Consider the following 13,967-nt stretch of genomic DNA (forward strand, 5'->3'; position numbering starts at 1 on the left):
AATTAAATGATCCTCAACTTCAGTGGAGCTACAGTGCTTTGCAGCAGTGGAAGATCTGGCCAATGGGATCACTTTATATATCCATCCCTAATATTTTCCCTTTTTAACTACAGAAGCGCATCTGCTGTCAGTTTTTCTGGTGTAATTACCTTTCAAGATTTTCTGATCTGCAGCCTCAAAATGGCCCAAAAAGTCATCCTGGGCCCCTTCATATCTCATATGCTTTGAAATCACAAAAGATTTCAGTCTCAGGAAGAAAAAAATGGGAATACTTTTTTGATGGTAGGGGGTGGGATGACTAGTGCTGCTGGGAGAGGCTTAAAGTCTAATGTAACCAGATGTCCTGCCGTGTTACCAGGGCAGCATCATTACATGGAACTCTTCACTTTTATAGAAAACAAAGAGGCAATTTTCAAGGTTGGTACAGATTCAAAGACTAAGAATGCCATTATTTTCTGTTCTAGAAACTACTATATGCTGGCTCTAGCAGAGAGAAATTAAAACTGGGCCCACAGACCAATGGCAGTAATGGGATTTCAACAGAGTGTAGCAGGAAATTAGGAGACTATAGAGAGGGAGACAAAAATGTGTACAATACCAAAGAAAACTAAGCAGCCTCGCAAACAGGAGCCATGCAGTTGGCTTTCACATATTCATTTTGACCCCTTAAAATATTAAATGTAGCTCTCATTACTTTACTTCAGTGCCAACACAGAGATGCAACTAAACAAGAAAGCCAGTTGTATCCTCCTTCTGTCTTTTTAATGTCTGCTTTGCAATTTCTGCAGAGCCATGATCTCACTATCCATAGGAGCAGTGCAACAAGGCACGTAAGCACTAGCTCACCATAATTAGCTTCTCTCCTCGGGTGTGGGTGTCTTAAGCGTCCATCCTTTCTCAGGCTGCCAACAATGATTGTCACACAGGATAGAAACAGCACAAGTCCAATCACTACTCCAGCTACCAGGAGGGGGGAGACCAGCAAGCTGGTGTCATTGCCGCTTTCACTGTAGCCAGGAAATTCACTGATAGGGCTGCTCTGGTTGAAGTGAACTTCTGCACAGGAGAAAGAGAGGAGAGTGCATAAATGATGCTGAAAGGAACAGACTTGATTAAAGCTGCTGCATAAGCAACAGCTATCCAGAGCAACAAGTTACAAATGGACTTCAACTTGGACAGTCATTTGCATCGTACTGATTACATCTTGCCCCTAATGATCTCCTTGTGAAATAATTAATATTTTTTAAAAAAGATCTTGGAAGAGTAAGAATGTCCTGGCTCCCAGCCAGTAAAACTTCCTGTGTAGCAATGCACATACTCACTTCAAAGGCTAGAAGCTATCTGTAGTGTATTTTGTATACCTCTCCACCCTCTGATTATTGCTTCACTATCTTCACAAGATCATAGTTATTTTATTTCTGTCTGTGTTATTCTGGTAGCAAATAATAAAAGTTCCAGTGATCTCTCTAAAGGAAATAACTGCCATGAATCTGAATAATTTGTCCGCTTGGGATACTTGGATAAACCTTTTTGGCTCGTCTGAGAGATGAGCGCTCTCTCTCTCTCTCTCTCTCAATGTTGGCGGACATATTATTGAATATGGGTGCTTGGTCAGCCTGGTATGGTATGTTAAATTTAAAATAATTAATAAAATCAGCCAGCTAGCCTACTCTTTCTGCAGCAATTAATGGCAGTGCACCTGTACTGCAATATTTCTGCAGGCTCTTCTATGCTAGAGTCTAACTTAGCAGTCCTGATTATCTAGTCATTAAGCATGTCCATTTAACAGCACAGGTTGTCTTCTCCTGCCCAATCTTCTGTATGGCTTCAAGGAACATGTGCTATAAAGAGTGACCCTATTACCTAGACAAGTCCTACACTAATACCCACCTCATTAACAAATAATGTTATAGTGATTACTTATACTTTAACATTAAATTTAAAATATATGTAACTTTACAGTTAAAGAAAATCTAAGTATTTAAACTATGGCAATGAATAGTGAAAGGAAGATAAATATTCAAATACCCTCACCATTCATACAGTTTCTAAAACAAATGCATAAGAAGCAGTGGGATAGAAGCAATGGATGATTCTGTGATCTTTGTTATGCCGGAGTTCAGATAAGAGACTCAGTCATAATGTCCCCTTTTGCCCTTAAATTCTATGAAATGTCTGAAGTATAAATACATCACATTGCAAAACCATAGCAGCACTTGGCTGACTGTGAGAATCTTCATGGGCATTTAAGACCGCTTTCCAAAAAACTTCCCAGCGCTCTTACAAAGTCTTGCTCTTTAGGATAATGAAACTTTTGGTATGCAAGTTGGTACGCCTGTGTGTGTGTGTATGTATGTTTAATCCTATCCTAATTTTACACTAATGAAAACTCTTGGCTCACCACTTTCTTGGTATGTAACGTGCATTTGGGTTTAGTTGAGGCTGTGGATGTTGTATTAGGAACCAGTTCGTAAATATCACTTCTAAAGATGAGTGTACAGTGCAAAGTTTGGATGTTTCTGTTTCTGAACCACGGGCTCATTGTAAAGATAGGAGCTAGCTGCAAAGTTTGGATCTAGATTTGCATCTAAACTTTCCTGAAGACTGAGATCTCACCTCTAGTAATTTCCATAGGCTACTGATTTATGTGAAAGCTTTATAGGCTAGCAAAGATAAGAAGCTCACAGAAAATGGGGCTTGGTGTGGTTGGGTTTTTTGTTTTTTGTTTTTTTTAACAATGTAGCTTTCCTGCTGTTACCTTTTAAGGTGGAATAAAGTGAGATCTGGCACATTCACTACACTAGAACAAAGATGTATAACTTTTTTTTTAAAGAGTGATTTCTCTCCCCCCCCCCCAGCATACAGTTTGCAATTGGTAAAAAAGTTAATGTTTTTGATTGAAAATAAAATTTTGAAATTGTTTAAAAAAGCAGGAACTCTTTTTGTTAAACCAGCAGTTCTTGGCAATGTTTCCAACAAGCTGGTGTAATGGTGACAGACCCTGGTCATTGGTGGGTGGGATCAGACCTGGGGCCTCTGGAACTTAAGTGCATGAGCCTTTACTGCAGTGGCTATTAACCTGGGGTGCAAGATGCCCTTTCTGGGGGTGCAAGACATACTTGTGTGAGATAGGATTTTCATCACCCTTATACATCAAAACAAAGGCCAGAAACCACCTAAATGTGAGTGATGACGTGTGTGGCTATTTCAGAAAAGTTCCTCATTTCTTAGACATCATTGAACAAAAGCAACAGCAGAAGAGTCACTGAGCCGGTAAACTTAAAAGTGTGGAATTTTTCATGTATTAATTTTACTGCAAAATTAAAATAAATAGAATTATAATATAGAATGAAAGAGAGATATGATATATCTAGGTCTAAAAAACTGACCTACTTCAATGATTTTTGATAAGTGGTGCGAGAATGTACTTTGATAACCAAAGGGGTGCAGGCTGCAGTAAAGGTTAAGAACCACTGCTCTACCGTATGAGCTAAAAACCAACTGGCTTTAACTAAGGCTGTAGAGCAGACTCGTTTTCTCTTTCTCTCTAATGGTCTCGGTGCCGCTAGATGGGACAGAACACCACACCCAGAAGGTATGTGGGTTACACTGGCACTGGATTGCAATGACTTTTTCCCCCTGATACACAGTACCTAAATTCTTGCAGGATTAAATAGCAAAAATGAAAAGCATTTTCACAAGGGCTGAACCCTGGAAAGTCCCGCTCTGACAATCAGGCCAAGGTATATGCAGCCAGATATGCACAAATGTTCTGCAAGCTTTCAAAGATGAAAGGAAAGTGTTTAATGTAGTACCCACTATAATGACATGAGATTGTCTTGATGTGGCAACAGACACTACCAAATAGATTGTCAGCCATTTGAAGCAGAACAGAATTAAAACCACACAGACATTGGCACATTGATCTCCAAATATTTATTTTAACCAATTAGCAGATGGGAATATGCCATTACTAAAGCAGAGATTCTACTGTCAGTTCGGCTAAAAGCAACCTAATATAATCAACTGCATTTAAGAGATCTTATAAAAGCTATGTTCTCTGATAGCAGAAATGAGAAGGTCAGGAGAGAGTTACAGACTTGCAACTCATCCTTGATGCCTTTGTTTTATCTGTCAATTGTTTCACAAGGCAAGCTTAATACTTTCACATTAGGTGTGGCACTGGTAATATTATACATCAGGTTGGTGATAAAAAATGTCAGCCCTCTGAAGATGTTTCACATTTGAAAAACGGCCTAATGCACAGAGCATATTAATTGTGCTAGAATTTCACTGAATGCTAGGCAAGTCCACAAGAATATGTCAAAAGCTTTTCATCAGACTGATTTTTCATTTGTAATTGGTGCAGGATTCAGAGTGAGATTAGATTTAAACTTCATGGCCAAGTCTTTAATCTATTATTATTTACTGGTTAAGCACCAGCAATGTGCCTGATTCTTTCCAGACCCTGAAAGAAGTGGACAGATTCTTCTTTCATTTATGCTGGTGTAAACCAGAAGTAACTCTAGTGAATTTGAATGAGATTGACTAGACCCAAGAGACTACTTTCGCCCTTTCTGTTTACTTAGAGACCTACTGGGAGATCCAGAGGAAGGTCCCAGGTTTAATACTGTTCTTTTTGGGAGTGAGTAGGATACAGAATTTTGGATGACGTGCGTTAACTTTTGTGGACTTCACAGGAGAAGCTTATGGGTGGGATTTTCAAAAGCACTCATTGTTGGCTTACCACTACTCCCATTGAACTGAATGAGAATTTTACCATAGACTTCAAAACTGACTACGATGAGCCATTTTGAAAATCGTGCCCTATGTGACAGTCTATTCCCTTTCACATGCTCAGGATGAGTTTTAAACAAACATGGCTCCTCATTGTAAATATATACACATCAATCACTATCAGAGTAGTAGAGTAGTAAAAAGTACAAGGAAATAGGAATACAAAGTCTTGTGATAAAGATATGGAAAAAATATGCAGAGTACTTAGCTGTGATTGTTGGAAGAATCATGACCTAAAGGATTTGCAATAGTTTAAGAATATAGGTAGAGTGGTCTATTTTGAATATCCAAAAACTTCTATTCTTTCCTCTCCCATAATTTTCTCCCATCAGCTAAACAAGCTCAGAAGATTACTGCAAGTGAAAAATTGTACATTTCTACGTGTAACAGAAATGCTGCACCAGTAGATGTCTTCTGAGAGAGGGTTCTGACCAATTTTATGGAGGTGGAATTTATTCCAATAATTACAATAGCCAAGTTAGAATATGCAGCCTTTACAGAGCATTCTAATTTTGGTGTTGGATCCCACCATCATTATGCTTAACCTAACAAAATTCTGTGACTCGTTTGGTCAATGTTTAAGAATAAATCAGAAGCACTGGCAATTTCCTTTCACCAAAATATTTCACTTGCCCTAATGGGTAACTGAAGAAGAAAAACCATTATTTAGGTGTACAATGTATTGAGTATGGTGCAGAACTATTCCACAAACTGTGATGTTTGTTTTTTTAAATAACTGTAGATCTGGAAAAGTCTGAGCTGTCGTGTGTCTCTCTCTCTCTCAAAGGTTTGATTTCTTTAAAAAAAAATGGCTACTAGAATTACTGTAAGATTAATAGCTGCCGTCACTAGTAAAGAGTGTTTACCAAAGTAAAGGATGGTTGGCATTGTACAACCTTTAGACATTATTTAGCTATACGAGCTATGGATCAGATTCTTATATCCTTACTCATGTTGCATAGCACTTTTGTCAATGAGTATCCCCCCTAAAGTCAGTTAGAGTAAGGGTATCAGAATCTGGCCCTATTTTTGTTTATAGGAGTTTAAATCTCATTAGCAGAGTTGAAAAAGAAATCACTTCTGAACTTTAAATTCCTCTTTTGTACCCAAAGAAGCATTCTTCTTTTACGACAAAGAACCCATTTATCTAGCACTCCCTCAGAGCTTTGAAGATGTCTACGCTGTTCAAACGCTTTTACCTTCTGATACTCATATTCATGAATCTTCCCTCTTTTTATATACATATTAACCTAGTTGAAACCAGTCTCTGGCAGAAGCATGATATATTACAATATTACTGTTATTAAAAGGAATGAATTGCCCTTAGCCCAGCTTCTAAAACAATATGCAGTTGATAATCTCCTCCTTTTACAGTATTTTAAATTCTAAGCCAAATCCTCTAGACTTTACTTCCTGAATAGCACTGAGTTCAATGGGAGCACTTGAGATAAGAGTTACAAAACGAGACCCCTTATTTCTGAGAATTAAGAATTTCTATTAACAATCTCTGAAAAAAATATATATTCGTACTACACAGAGCAAAGTGTAATGTCAACCTTTTTATATTTTTCTCTTACTCAAATTCCTCTGTTAGTAATTTTGCATATTTATGCATGGCAAAATAACTAACTTCCACTCTCATAAACATTAAGAATATGGATACTTGCACAGAGCCCACAAATATCTGTAACAGAGTTCCTAGTTATTCCATTATGCTAAATTGTTTGCAAATGTTTTCATTCAGTTGTAGGTCTGTAGGTTGTAAATACTTCATTGTGAATATTCCATAATAGTCCTTCAAAATTTGCATCTTGTTGGTTACATAAATCACACGAAATTGCTCCTATTTGGTAATAGGGCAAAGTGCACATCCCATCACAGGCTATAATAGCCAAAATGTGCAAACTCCATACTGGCCAGTCAAGGGTTAATGAATGGCTCTGGGCTCAAGCAGCCCTACCTTGTCAATGTGCAATCATGCTGAGCCTACAAAAAAGGCCTAACATGGGGAAACTTGGCTCAGTTAGCAGCTGGCTGAGGAACGGAACACACCTTCAAATCTCAGCTCCCAAAGAGGGGCTGGGACTGTTCCCCTGAGCACTGCCTGGCCGAGCCCCTTGGAGGGAGGGTGGGCCACACCCAACAGTTATTTTAAAGCACTTGCTAGGAGTGATTCTCGTGAGGATGTTGAACTGGACTACAAGTAGTCAGATCCCCTTCAAAGACAGAGGCCTGCTGCCAGCTTCTGCTTTTCTTTTCTTTATTTGGTGCTTGGGAGGGGCCTTTGATAGTCCCAGGAGGGATCGATTCCTATGGACTCAGACCAAGGGCTGAATCTCCCACACCTGACCTGTGCTGACAACCACCTGGGTTTGGGAGGCTGCTGACATGATGAGTACAGGGCTCCCTCACGTATTGTGGGAGACCAGGCCTATTACACAGCAAAATACACAATTTGAATATTCAAGCATTTGAACTGGACTTTTTTTTTTGTGCTAGCAAAGCTCAACCACTTTCAAATCCCCAGAAAACAAACTTGAAATGAGTGCAAATGTGGCAGATTTGGTGACGCTTGTTTTAGAATGAGAATGAATATTGGTGGAAAATTGCCTATTCTAGATTCTAGGCATCAACATCTGTCTGCAAACCTCTCTAATACTTCAGCACAGAATTTTACAGAGACCTTGCACCACTCCTAACAGACTGTGTTTATAATACACACGACACACCACTCCATTCTGCTGGGGGAGCTGCAACTCTTCTGGAAACTTTATCACGTGGCGCCGTTTTCCCCTACCATTAATCTCTTTTGAAGAGAAATCTTTTTACACTGTTCCAGATTACCTGAGGGAAGGAAATAGAGCTATTCTCGGTCACTTAAAATCTGATCCTAACCTGGTACATGCATCTCTAGCATAGTACTGACAGGGCCAGCTCCAGGCACCAGCATAAGAAGCAGGTGCTTGGGGCAGCCAATTCAAAGGGGCAGCACGTCCGGGTCTTCAGCGGGAATTCGGCGGTGGGTCCCTCATTCCCTCTCTTCCTCTTTGAGCTGCTGCCGAATTGCCACCGAAGAGGAAGAGAGGGAGGACCCGCTGCCGAACTGCTGCAGAAGAAGCGGCGTGACTGAGCTGCCGCCGAAGTGCCACTGCTCCTTTATTTGCGCTGTTTGGGGCAGCAGAAAAGCTGGAACCGGCCCTGGTACTGGCACTTACTTCCAAAGGCTTCAGTTGAGGCTGCTCAGCACCTCACAGGATATAGCCGTTTAACAGGGCTTAAACTGGCTTTCCCCTTCTTACAGTTCTACCTTTTTGCAGTTTGTATTGTCATTGATGCAGAATGGAGGCCATACTGAAATTATTTCCTGAATGCATGTCCACTTTAGAGTAACATGTATCCAGAATTTGTGCTGAAGGGCATAATGTTCTTTTTACCTGGAACTTTAAAAGAAGATATAGCCATCCCTACAGGCAATGAGTTGGTTGCCAAGTGGATAGACAATGAAGAGAGAGGGAAAGAAGCTGGTCAAGATTTATGTAGTGTTATGGTTATCATGTTTATCTAACGTGCAAGAAGTCCTCTGTTCAAAACTAGGCAAAAATGTGACCTTTCCCTGCTGTGCAGGAATCCTCTTACTGCCAGTGGCCTCTGCCCTGTTGTCAGTTCCACACCCAAGAGGGCAGTGACATCACACTTTCTGTCAAACTGGGCCAGCTGGAAGGGTTAAGCCAGTCACTTTCTAGAGACTTGTTCCTTGGCCGCCTCTGCCTTTGCAGGTTGGCATACAGAGGTGAGCTCTTCCTGCTGGCCTCCTTGGCATTTCTTCCCAGTGGAACAACTAAGGCAGGAATGGGGCCAGGAATGTAGGCAACAGTGGATCTTGCTTTACTGGGATAGCTAGAATGTCGTCTTTCTTGTGTGGCATGACTGGGGGGAAAAAGGTAATGAGCACATCACAAAAACCACGACTGCCATAATTGTTGCCAGTGTCAGTTAAGAAGGTAAAGGACTGACTGATCATGGAAAGTAAATCTCTTATCCTAGAAATAAAGAACATGAAGACAATACTGCATTGACACTGCCTATGCTGAATTTGTTTTGTGGATTAATAGAAAAATTCATCCACTAGGACTATATGTCCAGCACTTTCAGTGAGCTTTAAATATATTGAATAAAGCCCTATAGGACTGAACATGGGTGGCATGTACAGTGGCATATTGTATAAACAATGTAAGTAGGTGCCATATTTAACACAATAAGGTGCATCGTGTGTAAGTATTCAAAGTAAATTTCAAGAGCCTCATTTTCTCTAGCTAGGATAAATTACATTTTTTAGGAATGACGAGACAGACTCCTGAATATGCAGCCTTTTAATCAAGGGGAGAAGACTGACAGATGGTAAAGAAGAAACGATAGATAAGGCAAATTAGCAGAACTGATAAAGATTTTGTTGCTCCTGCTTTATGAGTAGTTCTTGTTCAGTGATGATTTAGTTCGGTCAAGAGTAACCAATTGGATTCTGTGCTTTCTGCTGGACTGTGAAATAAACCTCTGGCTACTGCAGCTATCAAACTGCTATCACACTGTTTATTCCTATGACTTCCATGAAGGAAACCACAAAATAAGCAGAGTAGGTGCATTACAAAAATCTCTCAAACACTTCAAACTGCAGTGAACTGGCTGTGTGCCAAGTAGCATTGTAGCAGGTGAAGTGATATGATTTAACTCATTCATGCAATGGCCACATCAGGGCTAGATCTTGGAAAAATGTCTGTTGATTTCCAAGACACCACACCTTGGATCAGAAAGAAAAACTGGCCTTGTCCATAAGGCCAGTCATGTCAAGAGGTCTCCTGTCTAGCAGAATCCGTGGGCCCTCTGCTATATTAGGTGTAAATCCAGACAGGCTTATATTTGATTTATGACTGTAGTTGGCCCATTGTTTCACTTGTGTGCCGGAACAGGTTGCTAGCTGAATTTAAAATCCAAAATGGAGCTCTGGGGTGCATTTTTGTATTCAAGCAGAGGTTTTTAAACTGAGCTGGCAATTTAAAAGAAGACAAACCTTCTTAGTAATCTTTCAGATCTCGAATTGTAGTGAAAGCATTAAAATATTTTCATATTTTGGAGTCATGTGTGATGGTTCCATTACAACAGTGGTTCTCAAACTAGGGCTGCTGCTTGTTCACGGAAAGCCCCTGGTGGGCTGGGCTGGTTTGTTTACTTGCCGTGTCCGCAGGTTCGGCCGATTTGCGGCTCCCACTGGCCAAGGTTCACCGCTTCAGGCCAATGGGGGCTGCAGGAAGGGCCTGAAGCGGCGAACCTTGGCCAGTGGGAGCCGCAAATCGGCCGAACCTGCGGACGCGGCAAGTAAACAAACCAGCCCAGCCCACTTAAGCTGCAGCCCCCATTGGCCTAAAGTGGCGAACTGTGGCCAGTGGGAGCCATGATTGGCTGAAACTGCAGATGCGGCAGGTAAATGAACTGTACCAGCCTGCCAGGGGCTTTCCCTGAACAAGTGGTGGCCCTAGTTTGAGAACCACTGACTTAGAGGGCACATAAGTTGCCTAAAAGGTGCAACACTACTTTTGCCATTCATAAAGCAGAAAGAAACTTTAGTTTTTATATTGCAGTCTTTTCTAAATTTCAGATCAGAGTGAATGTTTGAGTTTTCTGCATGCACATTTCTACTAAGGGATGCTTGGAGCACTGCTCAGTAATAAATAACCGATAGTGATATTAACTGGACATTAAAACCACTTGTTTTATTTTAGTAACAGGACGTGGAGAAAATTAGGCCTGAATTTTATGCCCACGGGCAACTTTTCCCAGCCCCTTGCTGCTAAATAACATAAAGGTACCTCCCCAATCCCACTGACCAGTGCTTTCTCCTGCCAAGACTCTCCCCTCCTGGTTGGGCAATGGACAAACAATACTGTCTGGCATATGCCAGTCTGAGTGTGCTTGATCATAGAAATGCAAGGGAGCTCGAGGTCATCTAGTGCAGCCTCCGTGTGAGAGGTCAAAGGTGGGGAGTACAAGAGGGGTTTGGAAGCAGAGAATGAGGATTTCATGAGGAGGTACCAGCTATTGTGGGAATCTGGAGGGAGGAAGATCTACTAATCAGTGGGGGGAAAATGAGAGCAAAGGTCTTGCAGATCTGGTTAAAGCAGGGGGTTCTGTAGTGTGAGACTGATGGGTGGTGCCGCTGTAAGTTTTTGGCAACATTTGGATGCTTAACCAGACAACCTCTTGAACTTTGAGATTTACTTGTCACTAGCACTGACACTGCTATGGTGGTGTGAATAACAGTGCCTCAATATACAGTTTATCTGCAGTTTAAAAAACTACTAATTCTGCAATAGGAGCAGCATGCAACACAATAATCCTATGTATTAATCTTAACACACACAAGGCAGATACCTACTGTCTCAAGATGCCCAATATCTAAAGAAGGAATAAAAGAAATCCCTGATCCTGTGAACTTGTGACCTGAAGGCTCCTTCCATAGACAGGCATATTTACTTCGGCTGGTCTCTATGCTTTTGTACTCATCTGCCAGCAAAGCTGAGTAAATTGGTGGAAAAATAGAATCATCTGGAAATTGTCCACTATAAATCAGCTTAACTGGTGTCAGAAAAGAGTTTGGGAATAGGAATTCCCAGCTCAGGATGTCTAAGAGCTGATCTAACCTCTCTTTCACACACAGGTACCTTTAAAATGAAACAGCTGAAAGGCCATCTGTTTCTTAAGCTTATAACCCACACTCAACAATTACTGTACATAGACTCTGTGACGGGTTGGATCACAGAAACCGCCTTGGGAACTGCCAACTGATGTGTCAAGACTACCTCTGCTCCTGCTTTCCCTGCCAGCATGGGATCCCAGCACCCTGTCTTGCTGAGCCAGACACACCAATCTGCTCCAACACAGACCCAGAGTCTGAACCACATGCCCCAAAGCTGCAGACTTAACTGAAAGCAACTTAAGAAGTGTTCCTGTCTTTAACACTCAGATGCCCAACTTCTAATGGGGTCCAAACCCCAAATAAATCCATTTTACCCTGTATAAAGCTTATACAGGGTAAACTCAAAAATTGTTCACCCTCTATAACACTGATAGTGAGACAGGCACAGCTGTTTCCCCCGCCCCCCGCCCACGTATTAACACCTACTATGGGTTAATAACTAAAAAGTGATTTTATTAAATACAGAAAGTAGGATTTAAGTGGTTCCAAGTAGTGACCTACAGGACAAAGTGAATTGCCAAGAAAAATAAAATAGAACATGCAAGTCTGTCTAATACAGTAAGAAAACTGAATACAGATAGATAACCTCAACCTCAGAGGTGTTCCAGCAAGCTTCCTTTTACAGAGTTATCTCCTTCTAGTCTGGGTCCAGCAATCATTCACATCCCCTGTAGTTACTGTCCTTTGTTCCAGTTTCTCTCAGCCTCTTCACCTCCAAGGGTACCTATCTCTTGAGCCAACTGAAGACAAAATGGAGGGGCCTCCCAGGGGTTTAAATAAACTTTCTCTTGTGGGTGGAGCCCCTCTCCTCTCTCCTATGCAAAGTCCAGCTCCAAGATGGCATTTTGTAGTCACATGGGCAAGTCACATGCCCATACATGACTCGGTTTTTACAGGCAGCAATCATTGTTTACATGCTAACCTGAACGCCGTCAGGTAGACTTCTTATGTGGATTGGAGCCTTCCAAGATTCATTGTCCTTTAAGTGTTTCTTGACTGGGCACTTAATTTGCACATTCCTTTCTCAAGAAGCTGACCAAATGCATTACTAAGGCTACTTAGAAATCAAGCAAGTACACAGCCAATATTCATAACTTTGAATACAACGACACATGCATACAAATATGATGAATAGATTCAGTAGATCATAACCTTTACAGAGAGATGTTACAAGGCATATGTAGCATAAAACATGTTTCAGTTATGATATATATATTTCATATATAAGCATATATCCATAAAACCTTATGGGGTTCAAGCTTTATTTATTTTCCTGTATTGTGTGTGTATCTCTAGATAATTAATTGTTTGTTTGTTTGTTTTTGTTTGTTTTTTTTAAGGCCATCTAGTCTGACCTCTTTTGTGTATAAAGCAGGCCATAGAATTTCACCCGGTTACCTGGGGATTGAGCCCAATAACTTGCATTTGACTAGGTCTTGATCCGAAGCCATCAGATGTCAATCTTCTTCTTGATAAGTTAAACAGAGTGAGCTCTTTGTCTCACTGTCAGGCATTTTCTCCATCCCTCAAATATTTTTTGTGGCTCTTTTGCACCTTGTCCAATTTTTTCCACGTCCTTTTAAAAAATATGGACACCTGAACTGGATGCAGTATTCCAGTATAATCTCAACAACATTCAGAAGTAAAATCATTCCTCCAAATCCTCTCCCACTCCTAATTGCCACTAGAAGGCAGTATGAATAGACTTGGCCCTGTCCATCTGGGGCTTCCCCTTAGTGGCCTCTTCTTGGCCCTGTCCATCCGGCTTCCGAGCATGACTGGGTCTGTGCTGCTGAGCCTCTGTGGGGGAGTTGCAGACCAATCCAATTCCATCCTACAGCTGCACGAATTTTGCCTCAGAGCCACTTGGGTAGTGACTGGAGCCCATGGTCTCAGATCCCATCATGGACTGAGCTGGGCTCGTTGGTGTCTCCAGCATCACTGCCTCATACCCATCACCCTGCTACAAACACTCTGATATAAACCAGCCTCAAACACACCCGCTGGGTGGATCCATTCTTCCAGTAGGGCCTGGACTTGCTCTGTGCTGGTCACTCACCTGAACTGACAAGGATTCAGCTTGATATTTTAAATTTTTCGTAAAAGTGGGATCGAATTAATATGCTATTTTATAAGGGCCCATGTACTCGCATCTAGGACTTTACAGGAGGATCAGCTTATTTGGGCCCTGTGTGATGATGGGGCACACTGGCAAGGAGGGGGTTAATGTGGGACTGTGGACCTAATTAGCCCCACCCCACTAAACCTGTAACATATATCGGGAGTGGAGAGGGGAGTTAAAAGGAGGAGACTCAGCTCAGTTTGGGGCTGACCGGGAAGGAGAGCAGAGCTCTGCTTTCTTGCTGGTGGAAACTAGGTTTCAACCAAGGGTGAGACATTTGCAACCCAGATGAACCTCCCA

General features: G+C 41.4%; 1 protein-coding gene and 1 long non-coding RNA gene across 3 annotated transcripts in view; one reads left to right on the top strand and one right to left on the bottom strand.

The window, feature by feature from the left end:
• LOC115660659 overlaps nt 1-13,967 on the top strand; it is a 79,313-nt gene that overhangs the window by 35,638 nt on the left and 29,708 nt on the right. The gene's annotated exons all lie outside the window — the stretch shown is intronic.
• Nucleotides 1-13,967, bottom strand: part of LOC115660653 (protein BEAN1-like) — a 110,484-nt gene that overhangs the window by 31,909 nt on the left and 64,608 nt on the right. For both annotated transcript variants that reach the window (XM_030582278.1, XM_030582277.1), the window contains one exon: nt 847-1,056. In XM_030582278.1, the coding sequence (XP_030438138.1) occupies nt 847-1,056 (210 nt within the window). The remainder of the gene's footprint in view (nt 1-846; nt 1,057-13,967) is intronic.

Source organism: Gopherus evgoodei, chromosome 12 (genome assembly GCF_007399415.2).
Source record: "Gopherus evgoodei ecotype Sinaloan lineage chromosome 12, rGopEvg1_v1.p, whole genome shotgun sequence".
Classification (NCBI taxonomy): domain Eukaryota; kingdom Metazoa; phylum Chordata; order Testudines; family Testudinidae; genus Gopherus; species Gopherus evgoodei.